The sequence below is a fragment of the Rhinolophus sinicus genome, linkage group LG05 (genome assembly GCF_036562045.2).
Source record: "Rhinolophus sinicus isolate RSC01 linkage group LG05, ASM3656204v1, whole genome shotgun sequence".
NCBI classification, from domain to species: Eukaryota; Metazoa; Chordata; class Mammalia; order Chiroptera; family Rhinolophidae; genus Rhinolophus; species Rhinolophus sinicus.
In genome coordinates this window covers 98,230,467-98,257,901 of record NC_133755.1, presented here as the reverse complement: position 1 = coordinate 98,257,901, position 27,435 = coordinate 98,230,467, and the positions used below count along the sequence as shown (strand labels likewise).

The following is a 27,435-nucleotide window of genomic DNA, read 5'->3' as shown; positions in this document are numbered from 1 at the left end:
CCATCTTGTCCCCTCTATCTGATGACCCAGCCTTAGCCCAGGGCGTCAGAACTTCTGACTGGAAGGTCATTTCGAAGTCCCTCCCCACTCTTTCTGTAATGGGTAAATGAATGTCCGCGTTACAGGCCGCCTAACCCTGTTCCCAGCGGACCAGTTTCCCACACTGTTTTCCCTCGCTCAGGCAGCCCCTGCCTGTTCTGTGCTGCCTTCCCTTCCATATTGTGAAGGAAGCACCTGGGCTTCACTTCTTGCTTTTATCCATTGGGTGTTCATCTATAGAAAGAGATACTATATCAACACCCACGTGCCCACCACCAGTGGAAGAAGTCAAACTTTGCAGACAGACATGAAGCCCAGGGTCTCCGCCTTCCCTCTCTTGCCCTCTTCTTCTCCTTCCCCCCATTCTCCACCTGATTTGAGTTTTTATCACTTCCATGCTTTTTAAAAAATATACATGAGATGCGGTAAGGTTTTGCATGTTTTAAAATATATATGCATATAGTCCTGGATCTCCACTCCTGTTAATAATGATATACGTAGCAATCATACATATATAGAATATACATCACGTTATGTAGTGTGTAATAGACACAGTATATGTAACTACATAATACCCTAATTTATTACTTCTACTAGACCGTAATTTATCCATTCTCTTCTTGATGAACACGTAAGTGGTTTATAATTTCCGCTATTAGAGAGTGTGCGGATGTGGACATTGCTGTGCTCCTGTGTGAGGGTTTCTCTGCGCCTGATAGAAACATGTCGGGTTAAAGGGTGTGCTCATCTTCGACTTGACAGATATTGCCAAATTGCTGGCCAGCGGGTATGGCAGTCCTGCTGCATCCTTATTGCCACTTGGGACCATCGAGCTTGTAAAATCTGTGCTACTGTGATGGGTGTGAGACGGCATCTTATTGTGCCTTAAGCCTGCATGTCCTGGTTCCTGCTGAGGTTGAGCATCTTTTCTTGTGTGTGTTGTCTGTGCGTGTTTCCCCCTTTGTGTCTGTACCTGTTCACATTCTCTTCCCCTTTTTCTTCATATCTGTCCAGTCACCCACAATGCAAAATGTGCTCCAGCTGACCAACACAGCTCCTCACGTACGCATTGCAGACGACCGTTGCCACTCAACTTCAAGTGGTTGCCAGGAAGGCTCTGTGTTGTGAGCACACAGAGCAGCTCTACCACTGAGTAACTCCCTTCTCCGTGGCTGTGACTTCCATTTGTGTAATGGCCATCGTCACATCTTCGTCATTCCCTGTGTCGTTCTAAGCCTTAATAATGAGGCTTCTAGAGCGATTCCTTCCCCCGTCCAGTATATATTGATTACTTGCCATATGTAAGGCATTCTGTTAGCTTCCTACAATACTGTGATGACTAGCATACAGTACCAGCCCTTAAAGTACTCTCGAGATGGGAATGACAGAAAAGGTGAATGTATTTAAGCTATTTTAACAGGCGTTACTTTTTCTGATTGCGGACAAGAATATTTAGCGTAGAATTAACTTGTAATAACGAAATAAGTAGGATACCCTGTGTGCCGATCAACAAAAGAATAGTTAAATGAATTAGGTTTTAGCCATAGTGTAGAGTTTGTATATGCTGACATGGGAGGATAACTATTCTCTATTATCAAGTGGAAAAAGCAAATTTCAGAACACGCTAAACTGATTATACTAAAAGAAAGAAAATTCCAGATTTCCCTTTTCTTAAACCAACCATCCTCCATTTGGGGGTGGGCTACAGGAGCAGCACTGTGTTTGTCCCCCCCTACCCCCACCCCACCCCCCCGTTCCGCACCCCTCCCCAGTCTTTCTGATAGTGTGGTGTGGTGGAATGCTCTGCTCAGAATTCACTGCTTTTATCCTAATGCTTTCCCCGCCTAAAAATAAAGACCTAATTCTTTATTGTTCTGCGCCGCTGTCCTTTACGCCTGTTGGTGTCATGTGCGCATGACTTTGTACTAATGAGCTTTTGCTTTTGCAAATCAGTTGGTTCCGGCTCTACAAGTTCTAGTGGGCTGGCTGGAAGCTATATCTCTTCCTTGCTGAAAAAAGAACTTGATTCTGCTATGCAGAGGGTACACTTGGCACCTATTCCAGACCCTTCCCCTGGTAAGTTTAATTTCGGATTATTCACGAATTGATTCAGTAAATAGTTACTGAACACCTAACTGCTTTGTGGTTGTAGGCATGATGTACACCTAGGATCCACCAGTGAAGGAGACAGACCAAACTCCCTGTCCCTTGTGGAACTTATACCTTACAGACAATAAGTAAACCAAATAAGATGCATGTAAGAGCTAAGGAGAAAACTCAAGCTGGCAGGAAGTAGGGACTATGAGGGTTGGTGTGTGGCATGTAGACTGCAATGTTAGACAGGGTGGCCAGCGAAGTGCTCGCTGGAAGGGAGACACTGAGTAAAGATCTGAAGGAGGGGAATAAGCGAGCCCTGCTGTGTGGCCGAGACTGTTCCAGGCTGGGATTCTGAAGTGCATGCGCTTCGAGACAGGACGGGCCTGGCGTAGTCAACGAAGTACAAGCGTGATGGGAGTAAGAGGGGAGAGTAGGAAGAGGAGGTCAGAGAGGTGATAGGGGGCCCGAGGGCATGTACCCTGCAGACCCCCGAAAGCAAGTTGTCATTGACTGAGAAACATGAGAACCACGGGAGGGTTTTGAGCAGAAGAGTAAGTGATCTGACTTCATCTTCCAGATTCACTCAAGTTGCTGGTTGTCACCAGACTGAAAGGGGAGACAAGGTTTGGAAGCAGGGACACCAAAAGGGAGGCTGTTGCAGTTATCCAGGCGAGGACGGGTGCGGGTCTGGGCTGCGCGGTAATAGCGGAGTTGGGCTGTATTGGGAAGGTAGAGCCGATAAGATCTGCTGACAGATTACAAGTGGGATATGAGAAAAAGAGGAGTCCGTCAGGAATGACACCAGTCTTTTTGGCCTGACCAAATGCTCCTCTTGAACTCTCCTTGTCTGATGTTTTTGTCACCAAGATACATTTATCTGTACTTTGTTTTCATGGATCCCCTACCGATCAGGCCCACCTTTCTCTTTCCCAGCAGGTTATTCTTCCCTGAAGGCTGTGAGACCTCACCCTGGGCGACCTTTTTTCCACACCCAGCCGAGAAGCACTCCTGGGTTGATCCCACGGCCTCCAGCCGCCCAGCCAGTGCACGGTCGGACAGACTGGGCTGCTAAGTACGCATCTCGGCGGTGATGGTCATGAAGCCCTTTGTGGGAGGAAGCAGGACACTGTCCCCCAGCCAGCTGGTGTTCTACCTGTGAGACACTTTCGGATGGTGTGAAAGCAAACACTTTATAGTTATTCTTCTGATCTAAGACATTTCAATATTCTTTTTTAAAGTTTTTTTTTGAAAATATTGGTTTGAATGTAATACCCTGTTTTTGTACAAAATTATTTTATTCTAAAACTGGGTCCCATTATTTTCTTAAACTGCAGCATTTTGTATATATGGATTATGTTTTAGCATTTTATACAGTCAACTTTGTAACAAACTTTTTAAAGATTAATTGATTTTCTTTCGGGGTTCCAGATAATATTTTATACAGATTTTTTAAAATGTAATAATATTGACGCAGTATTGCAACAGGGGTGCAATTTAAGGCTACGTGATAAAGGGTTATTTACTCCATGTGTGCGGATATTTGTGAAGTGGTTAAATTTTAAATGTGGCACATTCAGCACGTGGGGCTTTCTTGGACTTTCGTGACATTTCTCAATGTCACGTTATTGGTTTGATTTTTTTGATACCATTGTGCCATTCTGGAAGTACTGCTATGTAATTCACTTTGTTTAGTTTTTGTTCCCCAGGTGACAGAACTCTAAGTAAATAATTTTTGAAATTTTACAACGTCCTTCATCATGGTTGGAGCTATCCAAATGAAACCAGGCGTCACCATGCTATGCCATTACATTCTATCTCTTCCATATTTGAAATGAGATTGTATAAGCACTCAGAAAAGGGAAGCTTTTCAAGCCACAAAAGTCTCCGCATAAAGGTTCATATAGTCAATTAAACTGATATCCCTGCCAAAATGCATGACCAAAAAGTGAAGTTTCAAAGCAGCAGATTTTTTTTTTATTATAATAACTGATAGAATTTACATTCAGCTCAGTTCTCCAGGCGAGGAACAGACAATGAATAATCTTCTGTCACAGCCAAAATCTCAGGGCAGTTTGGGGAGCAGAAAAGATTTATTGCAGAGGTTCCACTTAACCCAGGAAGTCACAGTTACCATGAGGTTAGTGTCATGGTGTGCCACATTTAAACTCTTAACCCTTGTGTAGTTTCTTTCAACAGTGAGAACTCTATTTGTTGGCTGCGGCTGTTCCATTGAGAGGAATGTTTACAGCAGTTTTGAAAATGACAAAGCCAGTTTGGAGACAGAAAAAGACAAAAGGTCCACTCTCATCCACCTCTGTAGGGCACATGTGCCTCCACTCACGGTTACCTGAAAGGCAAGAGGAAAGGTCATCAGCAGAGAACATGATATAAATTCAATAGTGTGTTGACTCATTCTCTCAGGGCTCAAGCTACTCTCATTTGATTCCAGGTTCCAGGATAGAGGTAGTTGAACCATACGAAATTGACATTTTCATAGTTTAAAATGAATATGGGCACTTTGATGTGGTTCTACCTATTAAGTTGGCAAATTATTACTTCGATGTCCTATTAATACATTGTAGCCTGAACCAATTACCATAAGAGCCCTAACCTAAAGCAGGGAGTAATTTCTGTTTTGGAGAATCTGATTCAAACATGTACTTGACCAAGCGCTATGATCACTAGGGGCAGGAGAAAAGCACATAATGGATGTGGTTCGATAGGTAACATTTTCCTGTTAACAAACTGGCAGCAGAGCTTCAGAAAATAAATATGTATGTGTAAGCACAACTTGAAGCTGAATTCATTTCTGTATTATAGTCTCAACTCATTATCTAAAGCAACAGAAAATGTGTTTTCCGAGATGAGTCCTTTACTGAGGTTAATATTTATTTTCCCTTTCTGTATTATGTATACAAAGTAAGTTAATCTGTACCCTTACCCAGCTTGCCTGGAAAGCTGGGTTTAAATTGTAAATACCCCTTAGTGAAGCATATGGATTGTGAATACCATATTCTTGATACTCTAGCTTATGTTAAAATCATTACATGTTTTAAAATTGAAAAACCTAGTTACCTGGTTATTACACAATATAAAGTGGTTTTTCTAATACTTTTATAGGGCCCAAATTCAGAAAATATTTCACTTTTCTTTCTCTTTTGCTTTCCTTTGTTTATCAGCAAACACCTTCCCTTGGGAAGCTAAACGTGATTATTCATATGAAAGTCAAGAAGCTGATGTGCAGTTGAGAAACCTAGAAGACTGAAAAATAAACAATGTAAATTCTAAAGAACTAGCAACATCCTATAAAGTACTCGTTTTTTTCTCCCCGAAATGGGTAAAGGACAAATTGTATATACAAGCCGTTTACTATAGAAGGGAATAGTGACCATTTCCTGTTAAGTGAAAATAAATGCTACCCGTCATATGTATTTTTCAGTCACTGTAGAATTATTAAACGAACTGCAAGACACCACAATGAATGATGAGTTTAATTGTACCTCCATGACTATACCTCATTTCCAATCAGAAAGCTTTCTGGGACATCAGGAAACGGTACAGGGATGGCTCTCATTCTGTGCCCAAAGGTTCAGTGATGGGGACACATGGAAACTGCAAGGAAACTGCACGGGCACAAAAACCACTGTTGGTGTGATTGTTCATTTTACAATGAAATCACATGAATTTCTAAGCCCTCACCCAGCTCACGTATGGTAGGATTTAAATAAGAAGAAAATTGATTTTCAGACAATTTTTTAGACGTAGCTCTTGCCAAAAGGACTATATACACTTAATAAATTGACGCTCTGTCATCTTCTGGAGTTATCAGAAATTGAATATAATCAAAGCAACACATGTAAAACAAAACCATTCTTGTTTTGTCAAGAATTGTTTTAAGTACAACTACCAGTACTGTTGGAGTTCATGGGCACCATGTTTTCTCATGAAGTAGCATTTCCCTTCCATCAAGCCATTGTTTTGTGCCATTTAGGAGAGAAAAAGAAAGAAAGCAGGCTGTATGTTCCAACTCAGCATGACCAAAAGCAATGTGTTTATAAGAAAACGTTTGACATACTATTATATATTATTTAAGCATACTGTAGCAACGTGTTTGTTTAATATATGTGGTTAATTTTTAGAATTATTTTTACAATTTCCAACCAAAGTCTTGTATTTTATATAATTTATTGTGAGGACCTTTTCATGGAAACCATTACAAAGACAAACTGGAGGCTACTATCACATTAATCTGTATTACCAGTTTCTTATAGACACGGTGCTAATATGAACTTAAAATGACCTGAACAGTTTTTCTGATCTCAGCTATCTCAGCACTGGTAGCAGTGTAGTCACTAGATTTGATTACAAGGGAGTAACTGAGAATATAAGTATTTATAAAGCAAATAAATATTCATAATGGTGAGAAGATAGGAGGACAGAAAATCACTTACGCAAGACCCATCTGAAATAAAATGTTGCTTTTTGAATAGTTCATCCCTACGGTGTTTAAAAATGTTAACTACATTTGCAAAAATTCTGCTCCAAATAAAGTTACGGTTTAAGAAAAATAGATTTGTGTTCTGTTTTTGTTTTCCTGTTCTTCCATCAAAAGATAACATTAGTATTTCCTAATTTGGAATTTTGATATTTTGTAACTTCTCCTTAATGCAGAAGTGTACACTTAGCAGTATGAAAAGTTATCCTGCAATGTGTAAATTTTTGTTTGCTTGTTTTTTTTAATTTAGCTTTTAGTAAGTGAGGTGACTAGGATATTAAAAACAAAAATGCAGGTCAAAACTTCCTGTGGCTGATTTCATCATGATTAGTGCCTACCTTATGTTTTCAGTTTTCACAACACGCTCGTGTACAATCTAAACCTTCAAAAGAAACTCATAACTTCATGAATTGCGTATAGGATTCCACAGGAAATTCATTTCCCAACATTCTTGGAATCCTTGACAGAATTTTTGTAGGAATACAATTTATCAATCAAACTTGTATTGGTGAATCCCTAAATGTGTCCCTCATCATCAGACCTGACCTGATCAGCACTTATCTAATCTTTTGGTACATGTGCCCCTTCAGAAGCCCCAAAGGTTCAAACTCTCAACCATCCTTCCTGTTGTAAAAACCTGAGGTTAGAATAGGGTCTGACTGCCTTCATTTATAGCTAAGGCTGAATTTAAGCCAATTATTTCCCTCCTCCTGTAGTATTTACATATCAAGCCTCTCTTAAACTGGGATTTGAAGCTCTTGATTTTTGTTAAGGCAATTTTATGTGCTACTGAGTGGGTGGGCAAAGGTGTAAAGGCAGAGAGGACTTCCCAGGTCCTCTGAAAATATATCAGATAGGTAGGTAGACATTATGAGTAAGACTGTCCCAGACTGAGAATGACTCCAGGAGGCTCCAAAAATAGAATGATTTCTGGGGCTTCCAAGGAATAAAATGAAGGGTACCTGTCAGAATGGCAGAATTATTATAACAGGACTTCTTATTTCTCCACAAGGCTGTGTGATTAATAGAGTCTTAGGATACTGCCTTAGTTTCTCTTTCAGGTAAACAAGATTGCTAGGATGAAGTGACTCCAATTTATTAGGGTGGACATACGAAGTTGTCATTTGCGTAGGTTAGAAAAAATAGTGGGATATCAGTAATTTGATATGGTTCAGCCAATAAGAAATAAGAAAATGGAGATAAGGCTTTGGCTTACTAACTGCTGAATAATAATGTTTGTCTTATCTGGTTCAATAAAAGTGAATCCTTGTAGAAAGATGGTTTGGAAAAAATGAATAAAGAATGGTCACTTTCAGCAAGGTTGGAAAATAGGACTTCCTAGCTATGTTAAACTGAGTAATATTTGTGTTAGGTCAGAATTAAGACGATGAAATTGAACATATTTCATTTCTTTTGAAGTGACTTTTCTGACTTTCGGGGTGCCCATCTCTTCTTGATTTGCTTCATTTCTTACTTTACATACTTCCTCTGGATAAACTCATCCTTTTGCTGCCAGTTTGATCCATTTCAGTCCTTTCTTCTGATTCATCACTGGCTTATACAACTGGCTAGTGGACATTACGAATTGGATGGCTCATAGGAATGAAAGACAAATCTCATTATTATTTCCCCCCTAACTTGTCCTCCACTATGCTTTATGGAGCTAGAAACCAAGGAGTCATTCATCCATTTTATTCCCTTAATACCTACTCTATGCTAAGCATTATTGTAAGAGCAGGATATACAAAAATATATTGTTAAAAATATGAAAATTCCTAACGTGGAATTTACATTCTATCAAATCTACAGACAACAAAATAAAATATAAAGTATGTTAGATGACAATAAATGTTACTAGACGAGGGTGGAAAAGAAAATGAGTGTGTGTGTGTGTGTGTGTGGTGGGGGCGGGGGCATCATTTTAGACTTTTTCACTTCCTCCCCTAGCACCCTTCTCCCTGATTAGTAAATCCTTTACCTTCCACTTCCTCAATATCTCAGCTTTTCTTACCCATCTTCTCCAAACTCACAATGCTACTTTAACTCACAAGGACATTTAATAAGTCTCTCTTTTGCGACCCCACACTGTCCCGATTCATTCTGCACACTTCTGCCAGAGAAATCAATAAAATCTGACCGTATTGCTGCAAGTACTCAGCACCACAGGCTTCTCAAGAGGTGCTCTTAAGAGCCCCTCTTGGATGAAAACAATAATCAGCAACATCTATAGGCTGAGAAATAGCAGAAGCTGCTAAGGGTAAAAATTTGAAGTCCTTTTGAAAATATAACTTATGCCTATTTTGATTTAATTGCAAAAGAAAGGCAGACTGCCACGTGCAGCGCCTCATTTGGATGTGTCTGGAGTCTTGGAAGCTTGACTACCCTACGTTCTCCTACAAATGGACCTTGAGAGCTTGTTTGGAGGTTCTAGCAGGGGAGCGCAGCTACTCGTATACCCTTGACCGAGAAGACGGTCCTCTCCTCTATCGGGGAAGGTCGTCCTCTTCGACCGAGCGCGCAGCTTCGGGAGGGACGCACATGGATCGGTGAGGGAGGAAGGGGACACCCGCCTAGCCAGCCAGATCAGCCGAATCAACCCTGGCGATCAATGGGGTGACAGATGTCGCAGCCAGATCGCCCTCACATCCAAGAAACTAACTCTAGATACGGGCTATATAAAGCCACACGGAATTACGTCTTTTCGCATATGTCGACTTCTTTTAATTATGTTCTATCTCTAACAGGAATTCTAACTAAGTCCAAACCTAATCAACACTTTAAAAGTCATTTTATCCTTCAAAATGCTAAAATTAATGTTAAAACTGACTTGAATGTGAACTTTTTTCATATTATCCAGAATGCCTTGCAGATGGGTGGGTCATGCAAACATTGTTGTCTCGATTGGTGAAATCTTCCCGGAGCCGCGCCCACCGGTACCGCCTCCTCGTCACTGGCTGGTCTCTTCTCTCAGCTGCTTGCAGCGCGCTTTGTGCGGCTCCGGAGCTCCTAGCGGTCTGCAGGTTTGTGTCCCTCCTGCCGCCCCCACCCGCTCTTTCCCTTCTTGTTTCTCCTTCCCTCTCTTCTCCCGGCTCCCAGCCTCTTACTCCACCATCCATTCCCCACCATCACCCCCTTCAGTCCTTCTCTTGTCTCCCACCCTCCTGTCCTTTGCGCCTCCGCCTCCGTCTGGGCAGACGTGGGCCCCTTGGCTGCGACTGGGGTCGTTCTTGGCAGGGTGCGTGTTTTTATTAACCGTCTCTGCGGAGTTTGTTCCATTGATGGAAAGCCGGCTCGGATCCTCCGTGGGCAGGGCCGGGCGGCAGCTCTGCGCACGCCGCGGACCACCGGAGTCTAGTCTCGGGTGGCTGCGTCGGTGGCCTGGGCGCATTCGCAAGACCCGGGGCTCAGCAACCAGCGGGGACTGGGGACGTGCGGGACCCCGGGGCTGCCACCGCAGGCGTGACGAGGGACGCACATTTTGCAGACAATAGTAACCCTCGGCCTCTCCACCTTCCAGTTTGTGTGATAATCTTATAAGATGCTGCGTGTGAAAGTCTGACTACTTGCAGAGGTTCCAGTGGGTGTGTAATTAAATTCTCCGCGACCCTCCATTCCTGGCCTCTCCACGTCGAATTTGAGAAATCTAAGATTTGTAAGGTCAAGTATATGATGATCTAAATCTTAGACGTACCTTACTACCCAAGCACAAATGTCTTCACAACATACGACCCCTGCTTCCCAAGATACGGAATAAGAAATCCTAAATAGCAACGATATGAAAGCCAAGGTTTTTTTGTTTGTTTGTTTGTTCATGTTTTAAGATGGTGGTATGTTTTTATGGAGTGAGGGAAAACGCAGTAAAAACAAAACAGTTTCCTGTGCCCAAATCGTGAATATTCATTTAGCCCCTGAGCCCTGGGTCGAGGACACGAAATTACGAGGAGCTGCTGCATTTGTTTTTTTTCAGAAAGCCTGAAAGGCCATCATGTCAGAGAAGCCTAAGCTCCACTATCCCAACGGAAGAGGCCGGATGGAAACCGTAAGATGGGTTTTAGCTGCCGCCGGAGTCGAGGTACTCTATGCGCTGTTTCTTCACAGATTTGCCGCACAACTTGGAGACTTTTGAGCAAAACACAAATGGCGGAGCCCTGATCTAGTCCTCTCCCACTAACATAACAGACATGCTTCATTGAGTCAGAGGATTCCTCCCTTTCAAGGATTTTTTTCCTTTATAAAAGGAATGTGGTGGATGGAATTCCATTTTATTTCTGACTTTCACTTCATCATGGGCTTCTGATGTGCCACCAACAAATATTTGTTAATAAGGAGAAAAGAAATGAAACTGAAATTTGCCAGTTACTCCTAGAACTTTTGTTAATTTTGTTAATATAGTCTGGTCGGCATAACTTTGGCCCAGTGTTTTTGTTTTTGTTCTGTTTTTTTTTAGCTTCATATTTATGGAAATGTTCAAGTAGGAACAAAAGTAGAGAAAACATTGCCAATGGATTCCATGTACCTTTCACTCAGCTTCAACAATCATTAACTTTATGCTGATTTTGTTTCATCTACCGTATCTACCCACCTTCACTTGTTTTGTGGGAGTATTTTAATGAAAAATCCAAACATCATATGGGTTCATCTGTGAGTACTTCAGTTTTTATCTCTAAAAGATGAGGATTTAAAAACATAACCACAATACCATTATCACATCCAACAAAAAATTAACAATTCCTTATTATCATCTAACAGCCAGATTGTCTCAAACTGGTCTTTTTATAGTTAGTTTATTCCAGTCTGTATCTAAATCAGGCCCACACACGACATTTGGTTATGTTTCTTTCAGTATTTTTTAAAAATCTATAACATTTTCCTCTGTATTTAAAAAAAATAAACTTTATATTTGGGAATAATTTTAGATTTATAGAAAAGTTACATAATGTAAGGTTTCCCATGTAACTATCACTCAGTCTCTCCTAATGATGACAATTCATGTAACCATGTCACAACTAAGAAATTAACATTGGTGCATGACTAAACTACAGACTATTCTAATTTAACTAGTTTTTCCACTAACATACTTTTACTGTTCCAGGATCCAACAATATATTAGGTCATTTGTTTTCTTAGTCTTCCTCAATCTGTGACAGTTTCTCAGTGTTTCTCAGTGTTTATTTCATGACTTTGACAGTTTTGAAAACTGTTGATCAGGTTTTTTTGTAGAATCCTCCTGTTTGGGTTTGTCTGATGTTTTTCTCATGATTAGGCCAGAGTTTGGGGTTTGGGGGAAGAACAGCACAGAGGTGAAGCATCCTTTTCATTGCATCATAGGAGGGGTTACATGCTATTAACATGAGTTATCACTGGGGCTGTTAATCTTGGTTGCTTGGTGACGGTGATGTCTGCTAGGTTTCTTCTTGTCAAATGACCATTTTCCCTTCTATTCTTTGGAAGCAAATCGTTAAGTTTATTCCACACTCAGAAGGATGGGAATTTAAGCTTCACTTCCTGGAGGGGGCGTATCTACATTTAGAATTCTTATGTAAGGGAGATTTTCCCCCACCTCCCCAATTTATTTATTTATTCAATCATTTATTTATAGCACTATGGACTTCAGCATATTTATTTTTTACTGTGGGTTATAATTCAATAATTACTTTCTTGCTCAAAATGTTCCAGCTTTGGCCATTGGGACTCTTCCAGGTTAGCTCTTGTGTCCTTTCCACATATCCTCTTCCCATCCCCTGTCAATTTCTTACTTTCTGACACAATATGATGCTCCAGGCTCATCTTATATTGTATTTTCCTTGTCCTGGCCCTAGAATCAGGTATTTCTCCAAGGATCCCTGGTCCCTTTTATTAGAAAATGGTATTAACAGCCAAGACCTGGGTGCAGAGTATCTGCATTTGTTTTAGTGACATTTCCTGGTGAAGAAACTGCCCTGTAGAATTTCCCCCATTCTATATTTGGCTGATTTACCCTCATTTTAACACGTTCCTCTCTTCTCTATATTTCCTCACACACAGCTAGTTGGATCCAGAGGTGTGATCAAATCCATGCTCCTTTTCTCTATCTTTAATTTTTTTTTTCCTGCCAGGCTCCAACAGAGCAATATTGTGAACATGTTTCTGTTGTACGCCATCAGGGGTGCGTGATGTCTGACTGTCTCGTTCTCAGTCGTGCAGAGCTTGATCCCTGTGTTCCGGTGACGTCAGCCTGCTCCACTCATTGGCAAATCTCCCCCTTTACCCTTTCAGTTAGTGGTTTTAGCGGCTATTGATCCTCACCATGGGTAGGGATTACAAAATGGTATTTTTCTATTTTGATCCTTTCACCTGAATTGATTAACTGTAATTCTCTTATCAGAGTAATGTTTCACCTGTTAACTATTTAGTTACCTCGAAGTGCAGCTCATATAGGAAAGGCAAAATAAATGCTTGATTTGGACTCTTTATCAATTTTCTGAATAATGAATTGTTACCCTGACAACCTCCAAAGATGACAAATGGGGGCTATGGAGTTTGGGGTTTTGTTTTTTGTTTGGGTTGGGCTTGGGTTGGGGTTTATTTGCATACCATTGTAATTCCCCACACAGTGTTTTACGATTTTGCTAAATTAGTTGATACCATTTTTATATGCAAAACCTGATTTCTGAGTACGCTTGAGAGACTGGACGATCCAATGATATTGGGCCCTCATTTCCACATGGCAGAATATGAATAAGGACTGCCACTATTGATGGGTCTTTCTAGTTCAACACAGACCCCTCATTCCTCATTGTCTCAGGACAAATTTTCTAATTATGTTAAGAAGAGAGTGAACCAATTCTTGGTCCCATGGCCTGAACCTGATCTGTTTGTGTATGTCAGCTGTCTAACCCGCTATGTTTCTGAGTGTACAAATTGTTTTTTTAAATAGGCTTTGCAGTGGCTATCTTATTTGTATATGTAATATAATCCTTTATCTCCCTTATTTTCATTCTTCCCTGTCCTTCCTACTCCCCTTTGAGTCAATATTCTTGGTTACAGTAATGGAAACCCAACCCTAAATAAGTTAAACAAAAAAGAACATGGGTCATGTGATCCACCTATCCTAAACCAATTACAGTGAGCCTGCAGGTTGGGTAGAATAATTAGCCCAGATTGGATTTGGGGCCCACCCCTCTGACCTGCGTGGCAGGAGCTTGATTGGCCTCCCTCACTAGGGCTGACCAAGTGGTTTACAGGATCAATTCCCAAAAGGTGGTATGGGGGGGAGGACCCCCCCATTTTTTGTCAAAAGACAATTTTAGCTAAGTTTGTGCTCATATAGATCCGAAACAATCAGGAGGGATGGGCTGACAGCCACTGGATGAGTTTGTGATTCCCAGTGTCACAGTGTTGGGTTGAGCCTGCCATGTAAAGCACACACATCTGAGTAACTGGGTAACTAAACCTGCTGAAAGGCAGCGGGTCCTAATTCAGGGAGTCACTGTCCTCCATCTGTCACCTGGTTTAAGTCCTTAGACATTGGTGTGTGCTGGATTTTGCTTCTTCGCTGCCTGAGACTCTATTTGCTGAAGACCACCCAGTGCAGAAATCCAGTTAGATCCATCCCCCTTGTTAAAAGGGAAATCAATACACGTAAAAGAGAAGACTTCAAAGCCACAAGCTCCTAATTCAGGACTTCTGGGTAATTCATTTACAAAAACTGAAAGAGTGTTGAAAAATGGAGTGCTACGGTGTGGAAGAGGACAGATCTCCAAAGTTAGGAAACAAAGACAACTGACTGTGTTTGTTAGATAGAAACCCAGATACCATCTCTACCCTTCCAGCCTTGGGCTGGGGTTGCCAAGCTCCCTCCAAGCTCTGTCTGGTGATATTTTTCCTTCCCTTTTTGTCCCACCTTCTCATCTCCCCTTCTGGTGCTAGTTTCTTCTTACTGACCAATCGTTTTACAAAGCTTGACACAAAAAGTTTCTCTAATGAGAGCACACATTTTGCATAATGTCCCAAAAGTAAAAAATCAGGATCAGAACCATTGGGAAGGATTTGGGTGTTTTTTTGTTTGTTTTTTTGTTTGTTGTTGTTGTTTTAATGTACCATTCTGGTTTCTCCCAACTCCTGAATATGAGTCTCTGAGGGCTGGGGTGGGCCTGGGAGCCGACCTACCCCACCCCCCACACTTTCCCATGTGCTTTAAATGGTCATGATCATAAAAGCTTGAGAGGAGGAGTGTGGAGGGAGCACCACCTGCACCACATCTGACCAGCTGTGTGTTTGGACAAATGCCCCAAATACTGTTGGCCCTAAGCACCAGATAGAGCTTCTCCAGGGGCACTCAGGCCCCTCTTCTCAGACCACGAGGACCCTGGTGAGGAGCAGAAGCCAGCCTACAGCCCATATCCCAATTCTCGCCCCAGGTCAGCTAGTGAAGGTGGAGGAGGGGAGGACTGCCAGTTCTGTGCTGGTCAGCTCCATCCCTCCCTTGGGTGATTTGGGGGAGCAGCCCAGGGACAGGTATCTGTGGGAAACCATCCAGGGACTTGGTGGGAGGAGGCCTCCTCTTCCTGACATGAAGTTAACATTAGAACATTTTATAATGTCAGGAAAAGAGAAACTTGTTTTCACCGTTTTTTCCCCCAACTTTTTATTTGAAAACTTTCAAACCTACAGAAAAATTGCAATAGTACAATGGATACTTTTCAGCTAAATTCAGTTGTTAACAGTTTGCTACCTTTGCTTTCTCCCTTCCTCTCTCTCTACTTCTCCCCCCACCCCAATCCTTTGAAAATAAGTTGCAGACATTAGCAGGTATCTTCCTCCTAAGAATAAATAATTGTTCTAATAACCACAAGATCATTGTTGCAACTAAAAACTAATACTAAATGTGTAATATCTAATATGCAATCCTATTGTCCCCCAAATGTCTATCTAATTGTTATATATCTGTTTAGCAGTTATAACTGCCCCCTGCACCACCACCCTCCATCCATGGTCTAATCAAGATTCAGGCATTTGATTGTTAGTTTCTTTTTATCTAGAACAGTACCCGCTTTTTTTTTTTCTTTTCTCCATCCTCTTGACTCTTTTGAGAGTCTAGGCCATACATATTGCAGAATGTCAAACATTCTGGATGTGCCTGATTCTCATGTCACAGTTAGATCCAAGTTAAATGTTTTTGGTAATGTTTTTACAGTGCTACTTACTGTATCTTTCCTATTCTGTCTCAGCAGCAACCACATGACCTCTCGGAGTGTTCCCCAATGGGGAGCTAAGTTCGGCCACTTGGTTGGACAGATGGTGAGATCTCCAGATCTCTCCATTGCAAAGAGATTTTTCCTGTATCATAAGGAAGTAACATGTGGGGTGATACTTTGAGATTATGTGAATAGTCTGTGTCTTATAACCCAATGATTTCAGCATCCATTTATGATCCTTATCAGGATGAGTTATTACATTGTAGGCCGCAAATGATGACTTTTAAAATTTTATCATTAATTCACAACAATTCTACATTAGTTGGTGATAATTCTGCTATAAGAAGAGCTTTTCCTTCTCCCTTTTCTATGGTGTCATCATTTATGGACACAGGAATTTTTTGTCGGTGTGCATTATAGTCCATAATTGACATTACTCTTGATACTTGAATTGTCCGGGATTTGCCTAGGGAATTACCCTCAGGTAGGGTCGTAAGTGCCTTGCCTTTGACGTCTCTCATTAGTCTTTGAGCACTTCCTTGCTTCCCGACATAGCACAATCAACCTTTTTTCCTTGGGCCCTGGTTTCTTTTAGTGGGCAGTGATCTTTAGAAACCAAGATGTGGGTGCTAAGTGTCCTTTTTCTCTTGTATTTTGAGGCAATTTAAATTGGCGTTTGCAGTCCTGATCCTGTAATGACATGTATCTTTTTCTGGGGGGGGTTATCTTTTTTAAAATTTAGTTTGATGAAGAATTTTTAGAAACAAAAGAACAGTTGCAGAAGTTGCAGGACGGTGAGTATGGAAATGAGACAACTGTTGGTAAAGCTGATATTTTTTTTTAATTTGGTGGAAAGGTAACGATGCAGTTGACATTAAACATTCAGAACAGTATCCTAAAACCAGACAAAGGACTAATAGTTGAAATTGCCAGAAAATCGCTTCTGGTTCAGTAGTTCTATAAGCGCTAGCTGAGGGGAGGGAGCCGTTCCTTCTTCCATCCAAGTAAACAGCCCTTCTCCATCCCTCTCTTCTCCCCCAGGCCTCCTCTGACCTCTGTGTTCCCTTCCTCTCCCTCATCATTTCCCTCCTCATCTTCCTTGCCACATCTCTTTCACCTCCTCCAGATTCTCAGAGGCATCAAGGCCTGCTTAAAGCGTGAAGATCAAAGTTCCCATGTGCACTGGGCTGCGTGTCTGAAGTAAATACCAAACAAATGAAATCAATGAAAGGCTCCCCTTTCGCTCCCCGTCAGCCCTCCTCTCTGCGCCCACGCCCCATGAGAAATACCTAGCAACCCTGAATGCTGCCTCCCTCCCAACCATCAGCAAGGGCCTCAGGCCCAACTCAACACTCCCTTGAGAGAGACCAACTCTACAGGGCTGGAATGCCACCTGTACGGGTGACACTGGCCTGACATCACTAGTCATGGCTGAGTACTCATCTTCTCTAAACCCTCACATACCGCCAATCCGCGAGCCCCTTGAGGGCTAGGCTGTACCCTATCCTTGCATCTGTCCCCGGGGTTTAATATGTGGAAAGTGTTTGACACAGGTTTGTTCAAGCAAGTAACAGGTGACTTTTTGTCCAGTGACAACAGACGTGATAGTTAGTGGCCTATGGCTGTGAAAGAGAAAAACCAACGAGTCTGCATGAGTATCAGTTGGTGATTTAGGCTTCATGATCAGATTCTCTAAGGCAGTGTTGTCGATAGAACATCCTACAGTGATGGAAATGATCTATTTTGCACTGTCCAATGTCTTAGCCACTAGCTGTCTGTGTCTGCTGAGGACTCGGGCTGTGTCTAGTGTAATGAAGGACCTGAACACTAAATGTTTTCCCAATTTTAATTAGTTTAAATTTAGGCTTAACTAGACACATGCAGCTAGGAGCTACTGTATCAGCCAGAGCAGCTCTGAAGCAATATCTCCACTAAATTTCCCTCTACGCCTTGTCACTGTGGGTGGGCATTTCTCCCAGATGACAATGAAAAGGGAAAGTTTAGAGCAATGCTAGTTTTCAGGCTTATGGCTCAATTTGCTCCCCTGAATGACATTGAAGTTATCTGTCATCAGGGAGTTTCACACTGTTTCCTAAAGCTGTGTTCCCCCGCCCCCTGTCCATTTTCATTCCCTAGAGCATTTCTTAGGGGTTGGGGGACAGGGAAGAGATCACTTCTAACTCTGGGCTTCCATTCTCAGGTAACCATCTGCTGTTCCAGCAAGTGCCAATGGTTGAAATTGATGGGATGAAGCTGGTGCAAACCCGATGCATTCTCCACTACATAGCAGACAAGCACCATCTCTTTGGCAAGGACCTCAAAGAGAGAACCCTGTACGGTGGCCCCTCTTGACTGTTCTTGCTTGTCAGCTATGATGCCTTAGCTGATTTGCAGTCCTCTGTAGAACACCCCATCTACTTCACGTCTTGTGTCATTCGTGTGAACAGGGAACAAAACCCCAGAAACGTAGTGAAGACCAGTTAGAAAATCAGCACAGTGAGTCTGAGTAAAACGGTAGAATAGAATTGAATTCAGATACTAGATTCTGTATCTGGGGTATGATTGTCTCAGGTTTCAGCATTGAATGCTTTGATGTTACTTTTTACCTTACTTGCAAATTTGTTGCCCTTGAGTATTAGAAATAGGAAGGTGTAACATTCAAGACCTGGGATATTTTACCATGGATTATAATTTGAACTCAGAGCCTGGTCTTTGTACCACCTAGATGCATGGTCCTAGGCAGAGGGTTAAGCTCTGGAGTCCTGACGAGTTTCCTCTACAGTGGGGATAATAATGGAACATTCCTTATAATGTCGTAGGATTCGATGGAATAATGGATATGGAGTGTTTAGCACCCTGCCTGATACATACCAAGCCTTCTATAAATGATAGCCACTATTCTCATAAATGTGAAGGTCCACCCACACTGAGCGTGGGCGCCAGAGTGAGAGTGGAGGAGTAGGGGCCAGGGAGAGAGCGCGGCCGTAATTATTGTGCTTCCTGATTTGTGCCAGATTTTTCTGAAAGAATTTTCTGAATTACAGCCCGAGTTGTCTTTGCCTCTTTCCTCTTAAGAGACAGGTGTAGATAAATGCTTCTTGGTACTTCCGTTGCCAGAGCCGTAAGAGAAAAGCATTCTTAGTTGTGGGCGCTGGGGAGCCCCAAGAAGGGGAAACTGAGAAAACTGCTTTTCTGTTTTAAGGATTGACATGTATGTGGAGGGGACGCTGGACCTGCTGGAACTGATTATCATGCATCCTTTTCTGAAACCAGATGATCAGCAAAAGGAAGTGGTCAACATGGCCCAGAAGGCTATAATCAGATACTTTCCTGTGTTTGAAAAGGTAGGTGGTCCAGAAGCGTGTGTACACGTGTAACCAGACCACAAGGGAGCGCCACCAGTGCCCTCTCCGCGAGCGGAACGCTGGGGCCCGGTTCACTACATTCACAGCACTCCTAAGAGCTGACACAAAGCCAAAGCCAGGATGTCTTGGACCCCCTCAGACTCCAGGAGGACCACGTGATCCAGAAATCTGGAGAAAATACGAGCTCACCACATATGTGCGTTATCGTTCCTTACATTCCCCAGGGACCCACCCTGTGTAAGATACAGAAAAGCAGAAACTACCTAATTCATTCATTCTTTCATTCCACAAACGTTTGCTGAACAGCGTTATGTATCTGGCATCCTACTTAAGAGTTTGATATGAAGAGAGGAACCATGGCTATTTATTTCTCTTCCCTTTGCTCTTTTTTTTGTTTTCTGTTTTGTTTTTTCCCCTAGTCTTAATTGCTCTTATCTGCTTTTCTGAGTTTCAAACTCCTCTTTTCCTCAACTGAGAGGAATTGTTTTAAGTGTTTTGATTCAAAAACAGAAGAAGAGAATGTAAAAATATGGAATTGGCAAACTTCCTCTGGCCATCTTCATGCAATTAGACTTAAGGAGAGATATTTCCTGGGGTCTTTTGTCGCTTGGCTTCATGGTCTCTTGCCCACGGGCACTTTGTGAATGTAAAATATGATAATGCAGAAATGTGGTGTGACAAGAAAGGAACAGGTGCCTTGTTCATATGTCCCTGTGGTGCAGACTATGTCAGGGCTCCTCCCAACATAGGAGCTAAAAATGGTTACCATTTTGAGTGACGTGCCCAAGGTGGGGAGCCAGGAGTAGAACTCTGCCCTCTGACTGCAAATTCGGGATTCCTTGTACTCTTCCACTCTGGCTCCAGTAGCTCTACTTGATTTGGAATCATATGCAGAGTTCCCGTCAGACATATGTGTGCACACGTCCTTACACTCAGGGGCATCCAAGAGTTCACTGCAAAGGGGATCTCCCTCCTACCACCACTGTTCCTTGCTTTCCCTTATCATCTATTCCTGTGACTGCATCTATATGTTAGTCTCACAGTGAGAGTCAAGATGAACTCACACGCTTCTAATTTTCTGTGTCTTAGAAGATGTGAAAAGAAACTTGCTTTTGTTTTTTATAGTCACATCTAATTTATGATCACGAGTGCTGATGTTCCTTGAAACACAGACCTGGCAAACGAGATCGGACTCCTTGGCGAAGACCTATCGCTTACTTCCTACCTCACTCTCCTCTTCCCCAGCCTCCTGAATTCATCAGGGCTAATTCATTTCTGTAGGAATATATTTAAAATGGTGTCCTTTTAAAGCACTGGATGATGAATCCAGAATTGATATTTCCTTCCCCTTTTCAGTGTTTTATTCTAATATAAAGCAGATATTTAATGATGCTTTTGTTTTTACACCTTTTGTGTCCTCTCCCTCCCTCCCTCCCTCCCTCCCTCCCTCCTTCTCCCTCTCTCTCTCGCTCTCTCTCTCTCTCTCTCTCTCTCTCTCTCTCTCTCTCTCTCTCTCTGATAGAGGGAGCTTCTTTATTGAGATTATTTATAAAAGGATGAAAGGACAAGGCTATCATTTCACCCTTCTCAGATACTGCACTGATTCAATAGCTTCCTCCGTTTCTCTATGTACAATATTATAACTGATGCAAAACATTTGTATCCTACAGGTTCTAAGGGAGCATGGACAAAGGTTTCTCGTTGGCAGTCAGATGAGCCTTGCAGATGTGATTCTCCTCCAAACCATTTTGGCTCTAGAGGAGAAAATTCCCAATATCCTGTCTTCATTTCCTCACCTCCAGGTAAATAAAACCACATATTAGAAGATTGGCCCAGAACTTTTAGGTGTTCCTTCAATGTCTGTTGATTGGTTGGCTCTGTGTGTGTGTGTGTGTGTTTGTCTGTGTCTGTGTGTGTGTCTGTAATTTTTTTAGTTTCTAGTTGGTAAAATGAAATGAAGGTACAGACTTGAAATTGTTTTTCTGCTCCCCAAATCTTTAGAGCTGAGAGATCATTTACATGTGAAAGAAGTTTTGTCTCAGTTTTGTTCCATAACTGCACTCTTGGGACACACTCCATCCACACTTTGCCAGGAGGGACTTGCCATGGAGGTAACGGCGTGGACGAGGCGGTCCTCACCTGTTCCTGGTGAATGTTCTGATGGGAGGGCTTGAGCGTCAGCATCAGAAATAGTCTCTTCATCGGGGCATGGTTCCCATTCTCAGAAATGACGTGTTCTCAGATTGGAAATGTCCAAGCGTAAGTTCTGAGGGCTATTCAGGAGCACCCTAAAATCATCCCAAAGAGTTCCCGCCATTCTCCCCGGAAATTCCAAGGAAAGACCTGTGTGTGGCTCTTCTTGTTCCTCACTATTATTCTGGCATAGATATAAATGGGCTTTTGCCAGTAGAATAAAAGGTTCCCAAAAAAACTAATCTCATCCAGTGCCTTCAGTATACACATAAGAAAATAGAGAGCCATGAGAAATAAGACAACAGCCGAGATGGACCAGCTAGTGGGTCCCTGACTTTCACCTAGAACCTTAGCCTTTTATCTGCAAGTCAAATGAGCTTTCCTGTACCCTGGGAATTGGCCAACTACAGCGCCCCCACCACCCCAGACCAAATCAGACCTGCCCCCTGTTTTGGATAGCTCTTGAGCTCAGAATGGTTTTTACGTTTTTAAATGGTTGAAAAAAAATGTCAAAAGAATATTTCATGACACATGAAATTATATGAAGTTCAAATTTCGGTGTCCGTAGATAAGTTTTATCGGCACAAAGCCACACCCATTCGTTTATGCATTGTCTGTGGCGACTTCTGTGCTACTGTGGCAGCGCTGAGCAGTTCTAATAGAGATCATATGCCTTGCAAAGCCTAAAATATCTACTATCTGGTCCTTTATAGAAAGAGGTTGTCAATCCCTGATATAGACCACACTGACACATCTTTGACCAAGTTATCGAAAGCCAAGAGAGATATGCACTTATACTCCAAAGAGTAACACACATATTTAAAAAAAAATAATTAATTCATTTTGATACACCAACCACCACCACTTAAATGCATACACCCAGAAAATGAGAATAAAAATCTTCAACAAGGCAAGTAGCCATCATATAGGTTAGCTATCTGTTTATTTCTTCATGAAAACACAGAGATGGTTGTTTAATTTGACTTTAGTAACAATAGGTCCCTGGAATAGCCCAGGGGCCTACTGGTATTTTCCATCTGTGATGCTGATAACTTGGTTTTAAACCTCAGGCACATCTGTGTAAATACAATTTTAATCTCTGGTCAGATCAAGCATCAATATTAAAGGACTTCATAATCTAACACCAGATCTGAGTTGAATTAAAGGGTCATTCCTGCATTAATTAAAGGGTTAAAAAAATGTCAAGAGTCACAGAAGTTTTATTATACGTGAAAGTATGGACCACAGGTAAATCTTGCATGATAAATCTTATGGCATAAGCTGCTAAATATTCGTGTAATATTCAAAATTAGATAATACAAATACTTCAAGTAAGTCACAAAAAGAGAACATTGTCATAATTACATAGCACTAATTGACACAATTATTACTTTTTATTAGTATTAGTGACGTATATATGTATGCTTATATGTGTGTGCATGTTTCATTAAGGCTGTGCTTTGTATATAGTCTACTTTTAAAGTAGTAGCTTTTTAAATAAATGACCTCTTTGAAAGATTTTATTAGAATAATTACTCGTACATCTGATGGATATACACTTCTTTGTATAGTTCAAATTTTTCACTAGATCAAATAGACTTTTTTTCTCAATTACTGAGAATTGGTAAGATTGGACTATATGAATGAAAAATATGGTATTTTTCTTCCCTTTCTTCTAGTTTATATAAATAACTGGTTTCTGAGCCCCAAGCTACAAAAAATGCAACAGACCATCTCCCACACATAGCCAGAAAGAGGATTCATTTATTAGAAGTAAAAAAGTGCAAGGAAGCTGAATCTGATGATGTAAATTGTAACATCTGATGACTTTTTAAAGCACTTTTATTTAAATGACTCATGCATTTTCTCTGAGCAAATCAGTGTATTTAAGGCGCTTCCCATGTCTTTTTTTTCTTCCTTTTTTCTCTTTAAGCAAGTGTCATAATCCTTTTCTAAGTATCTTTTTTTATTTTGATATCGCTGAAAAGAATTCACATCTTGATGTGGACAGTGAGATTTGCATAAAGCCTTATCTAGATTCCAGCTATTGTCGTCAATAACTGTAAATAATCATACCAAGGGATCAGACCCTAAACAGATGCTGGATTATGGTTGTGGTTGGATCTCGGCAACAAATATTTATTGAACAAATTTTGATGGGCCAATTTGAACAACCGTATTTTCATAACAGCTAATACCTTTGCTGTGAACCTTGAACTTCAGTGTTTTCCTTTTTTAGGAGTACACAGTGAAAATGAGCAATATCCCTACAATCAAGAAATTCCTTGAACCTGGAAGCCAGAAGAAGCCTCCTCCGGATGAAATCTATGTGAGAACCGTCTACAACATCTTTATGCCATAAAACAACACAAGCATCTGTGAGTGAGAGGTCCTCCTTAGAAATTGCTGTATCTACAGTAGTATCTTAATTCATGCCAGGCTGCCGTGATCCCAGCTCTGTCGTGGTGCTATGTATAGTTATTCCTAAGTTGGGTCTTTCATGTCAATGAGATCTCTTCTAGAAACAGACTTTTTTTTGTCCAGTGAATGATTGTTATGTGACCTTTATCTGAAAACCTTTTTGGAGAGGCTGGCATTTAAGTTAGATCTGATTTAAACTCATTTCCTGATAACAAGGTTGGACAGGACCTCATGTTCTCCTCTGAGCTTCTTTTCTCCTCTCCTCCCATTATAAATCCCCTCCGGTCTCTTCCTAATTTTTAGTGTCTGATAACAACAGACTGTCTAGTGAAGAACTCTCCTCTGAGCAATGGTAATAATGAATGCCGTCAATTATTAGCCAAAATAAAGAGTTTACAAATCATTGCCCTGTTGCTAGAATTTTTTAATTCAATTGTTTGGAATCTATGGTTCAAAAGGTCACATGGTTCAAAAAGTATAAAAGGCAATATAGTTGGAAGTGTTTTCAGCCCTGCCCCCCAGCTATCCAGTTGTACTCCCCACAGGCTACCATAATTATCATTTGTTTATGCTTCCAGTTATATTTGACAAATGTATAAGAAACTGCAAATGTATATCACTTGTATCTCACTACTCAAATGGTTATTTGTAGGCTGCTATTTTTTTGCATTTCAGAACTAAAAGGATGGTTTGTTCATACTGCTTTAAACATGTGTTGATTTGCATCTCAAATATTAATTGAGCACCTATCATGTGCCAGGCAGGTGCCAGGAGGCAAAACCCTAGCATGGAGCCCCCCTGCCCTAGAAATATTTACCATACAGTAGGGGAGGTAGATGTATAAACAACAGAAGTAATTTGCGAAAAGGTAGAATTGCTGCTTTCAGAGTATCAAATACTCAAACATTTAAAAACCAAGGAAAGGCAAGTTTTTGAGGAGGGTTGCAGAGAGAGAACACACTCATCCTTTACTGCCCAAGGGGTTTTGCTCAGATGTAAAAAATAAAAACACAGTCCTGAGGTCATCATTAATGCCTATCACAATCATTGCAAGCGCCTTAGTGTTTTATTAGAGGCAAATCAAGGGCAGGCATCCAGGTAGTCATTTGTCTTCATGCTCCACAGCGTGAGCGCTCTGTTACCACTCTAATATGTAGAACTGCTGGAAGAGCTAGGGTTTGGTGACGTGTGTAGCACTGGGGCAGGCCTGAGGAGCAATGACGGCCCAGGCTGCTGTTTCTGTGGAGGCGGCCCAGGCACTGGCCAGCATCCCGAGGGCAAGGCCAACAAAAAGAAGAAAATGAGGGAGTGTGTGGTAAAAAGAATCACCCCTCCCAAAAGCCAAACCGAAGACCGGTCTGACCTTTGCTTCTGGAAGGTGATCTCTAAGCCCTTGGAATGTCATGTCACACTGGAGTGTCTTTGTTTGCCTGGGGACCTTGGGCCAGCCAGATAGGAACAGTGTGACAGAATGAGAGCTTGGAGCCACACCAGCAATGCAATGTAGGGAGGGGGAGGGGCGATGGCCTTTGGATCCTGGGGTGTCAGCTCACTTCTGGAGGGGCTGGAGATGGATGAGCCCCATGGGCAGTCAGTCATGCCCACGTGATAGAGCCCCAATAAAAACTCTGGACTTAAGGCTTGGGTGGGCTTCCCTGGCTGACCATACTTCATTGTCACACATGGTTGCCAGGAGGAACTAATGTCGTCCGCGACTCCAAAGAAAGAGGACATCTGGAAGCTCCATGTTTGGAACCCTCCCGGACTCTGCCCTGTGCATCTCTCCCCCAGGTTGATTTTCATCTGTATCCTCTCCCTGTAATAAATGGTAGCCGTGAGTATAACAGCTTTCGGTGTGTTCTGTGAGTCCTTCTAGCGGGTTGTTGAACCTGAGGGTGTTTTTGTGGGTACCACCTTGAGCTTGCAATTGATGTCGGAGTGAGGGGGGTCGTCTGGCCTGCTCCTCCTAAACTCTTCAGGGAGGAGAAACATTTTACACTCATTTGAAGGTTACACATGGGGACCAGACACAGACTTGAGAACACACTAAGGGATCTTTGCTATTGAGTTTTGTGGGATGGCTATTTTATACTACTATTTTGGTGTGATTTTACTATCCAGTGCCATTGTCTGATGATATTAATCGAGACAGAGCCTGCTATGTAGACCTTAAGCCATTTTGCAAACATTGCTCATTAGGTTTTAATTCTCTTAGACACAGGGGGTCCTCGATGCTGGCTCTTTGAAGAAACAATCAAGGAGGAAGGTTGGCTTCTGTGCTGCATTAGAGGATTAGAGAAAATAAATACAAGAGGCCAAGCTGTCTCCAATGGAGACAGGGTCTCATGTCTTTCCTGCTCATGGTTGATTACATGACCTTACATGGTATAATTCACTTCCCATATTGGAAATAAGTTCCCCTTTTCCCCCATCCTGCCTCCAGTGGCATCACCCCAGTTGGTCACAATCCCTTTTTGGTCCAGACTCCTACCCTTTAGTCTCAACTCCCTGCCCTCCTCCCATTTTCATGAGCCACCAGACTCTGGGAATAGAGTAGAAGGAGGTCAGGCATTGGATCGTTTAGCCTCAAAAATATCAGTGTGCTGGAGTGTTCGGGGCTGCACCCCAACACATGAGACTGGGAGCAGAAGCAGAGAGGTGACGGGAGGCTCACCTCCTAGAATCCACGGCCAGTGAAGCAGCGGGGTTAAAATGCGCAGCCACCTATAAATGGGGCAGTTGCAGAGGCCCTGGTGCCTGGAACAAAAGGGGAAAGCCGGACAGTATAGGGCTCTGGTGTCTGTGACAGGGGAGGAGGTCAGCACTTAATGAGGCGGGACCCAGCGTAAGCCATTCAGGCTTTGGCAGACTGGGTGGCAGAGGGAAAATGTGACTCTTCCTGCCCACTTCCTGGCTGGGGCCATCTCCAGGGGCAGCCTCCTGGGGGACCCCAAAACAGAGCAGAGAGTGAGTTTTAGGGAGCAGAGTCAGCAATAAACAACAACCAGCGTGCACTTTTGTGTTTGCTGGTGTTCCCACTTTGTTGAATATACTTTTATTCCTTTAATCAGATTGTCTGCCCAGAAAATTGCATGGCGAGTTTCTTTTTGTTCTGTCAGCACAAACATCCCCACCTAAGGGAGTCCCTTTCGAAACATGAGATCTGTAGCACTCCCCACACACCCAAAACTTTTCTCTCACCATCCTGTTTGATTTTCTTCAGAGCATTTAATACCCTCTGGCAATTTTATTAATATGTGTTGAACCAATCTCTGTCTTTATATAAGTGAGTCTCTTATAGAAAACATAACTGGGTCTCGTTTGGTTTTAATCCACTCATCTGTGTTTTAATCGGTGTGTTTAAGACCCTTCACATTTAAAATCATTATTGATGTGGTTGAATTAATATCTACTATGCTTGTAACTGCTTTCTATTTGTTTTCCTTGTTCTTTGTTTCTTTGGTTTTCCCCTCTTTTTCCACCTTCTCTGGGTTTAATTGAGCATTTTGTATGATTCTATTTTCGTTCCTCTCATAACATGTCAATTATAAAACTCTTTTTTAAAAAAAGCTTTGCTTGGCTAAGTTGATGGAGACTCAGGAGGGCTCAGTGGGGGAACAGAGGCTTCTTGCTGCGTTTCTGTCTTGGA

At 42.0% G+C, this 27,435-nt stretch overlaps 2 protein-coding genes across 5 annotated transcripts in view; both read left to right on the top strand.

Annotated features, from left to right (window-relative positions):
• Nucleotides 1-6,706, top strand: part of CILK1 (ciliogenesis associated kinase 1) — a 34,693-nt gene extending 27,987 nt beyond the window's left edge. Inside the window, exons 12-13 of one of the 2 annotated variants that reach the window (XM_019734666.2) lie at nucleotides 1,993-2,115; nucleotides 3,073-6,706. In XM_019734666.2, coding sequence (XP_019590225.2) covers nucleotides 1,993-2,115; nucleotides 3,073-3,227 — 278 coding nt within the window. In that variant the 3' untranslated portion in view covers nucleotides 3,228-6,706. Of the gene's footprint in view, nucleotides 1-1,992; nucleotides 2,116-3,069 lie in introns of both variants that reach the window. The other variant, XM_074333078.1, reaches the window with a different exon arrangement.
• A 2,832-nt stretch (nucleotides 6,707-9,538) lies between these two features.
• On the top strand, nucleotides 9,539-25,632 carry LOC109448911 (glutathione S-transferase A4). Of its 3 annotated transcripts, XM_074333075.1 has the most exons (8): nucleotides 9,539-9,651; nucleotides 10,599-10,703; nucleotides 16,550-16,601; nucleotides 18,008-18,140; nucleotides 19,010-19,151; nucleotides 20,843-20,974; nucleotides 23,605-23,743; nucleotides 25,480-25,632. In XM_074333075.1, the coding sequence occupies exons 2-7, from the start codon at nucleotides 10,617-10,619 to the stop codon at nucleotides 23,725-23,727; spliced, it is 669 nt and encodes a 222-aa protein (XP_074189176.1). In that variant the 5' UTR covers nucleotides 9,539-9,651; nucleotides 10,599-10,616; the 3' UTR covers nucleotides 23,728-23,743; nucleotides 25,480-25,632. The 3 variants fall into 3 exon arrangements, with proteins under 3 accessions (XP_074189176.1, XP_074189175.1, XP_074189177.1); XM_074333074.1 differs by lacking the exon at nucleotides 25,480-25,632 and having other exon boundaries at nucleotides 23,605-24,189; XM_074333076.1 differs by lacking the exons at nucleotides 9,539-9,651; nucleotides 25,480-25,632 and adding an exon at nucleotides 10,189-10,212 and having other exon boundaries at nucleotides 23,605-24,189.
• Nucleotides 25,633-27,435: the final 1,803 nt, after the last annotated feature.

What these genes read in the sequence shown, in the direction of transcription:
- LOC109448911 (XM_074333075.1), top strand. Translation starts at nt 10,617, where the DNA reads ATGTCAGAGAAGCCTAAGCTCCACTATCCCAACGGAAGAGGCCGGATG. An exon ending in GTTGCAGAAGTTGCAGGACG is followed by an intron (nt 16,602 to 18,007) that starts GTGAGTATGGAA and finishes TTCCATTCTCAG; the next exon opens with GTAACCATCTGCTGTTCCAG. An exon ending in GACCTCAAAGAGAGAACCCT is followed by an intron (nt 18,141 to 19,009) that starts GTACGGTGGCCC and finishes TTCTGTTTTAAG; the next exon opens with GATTGACATGTATGTGGAGG.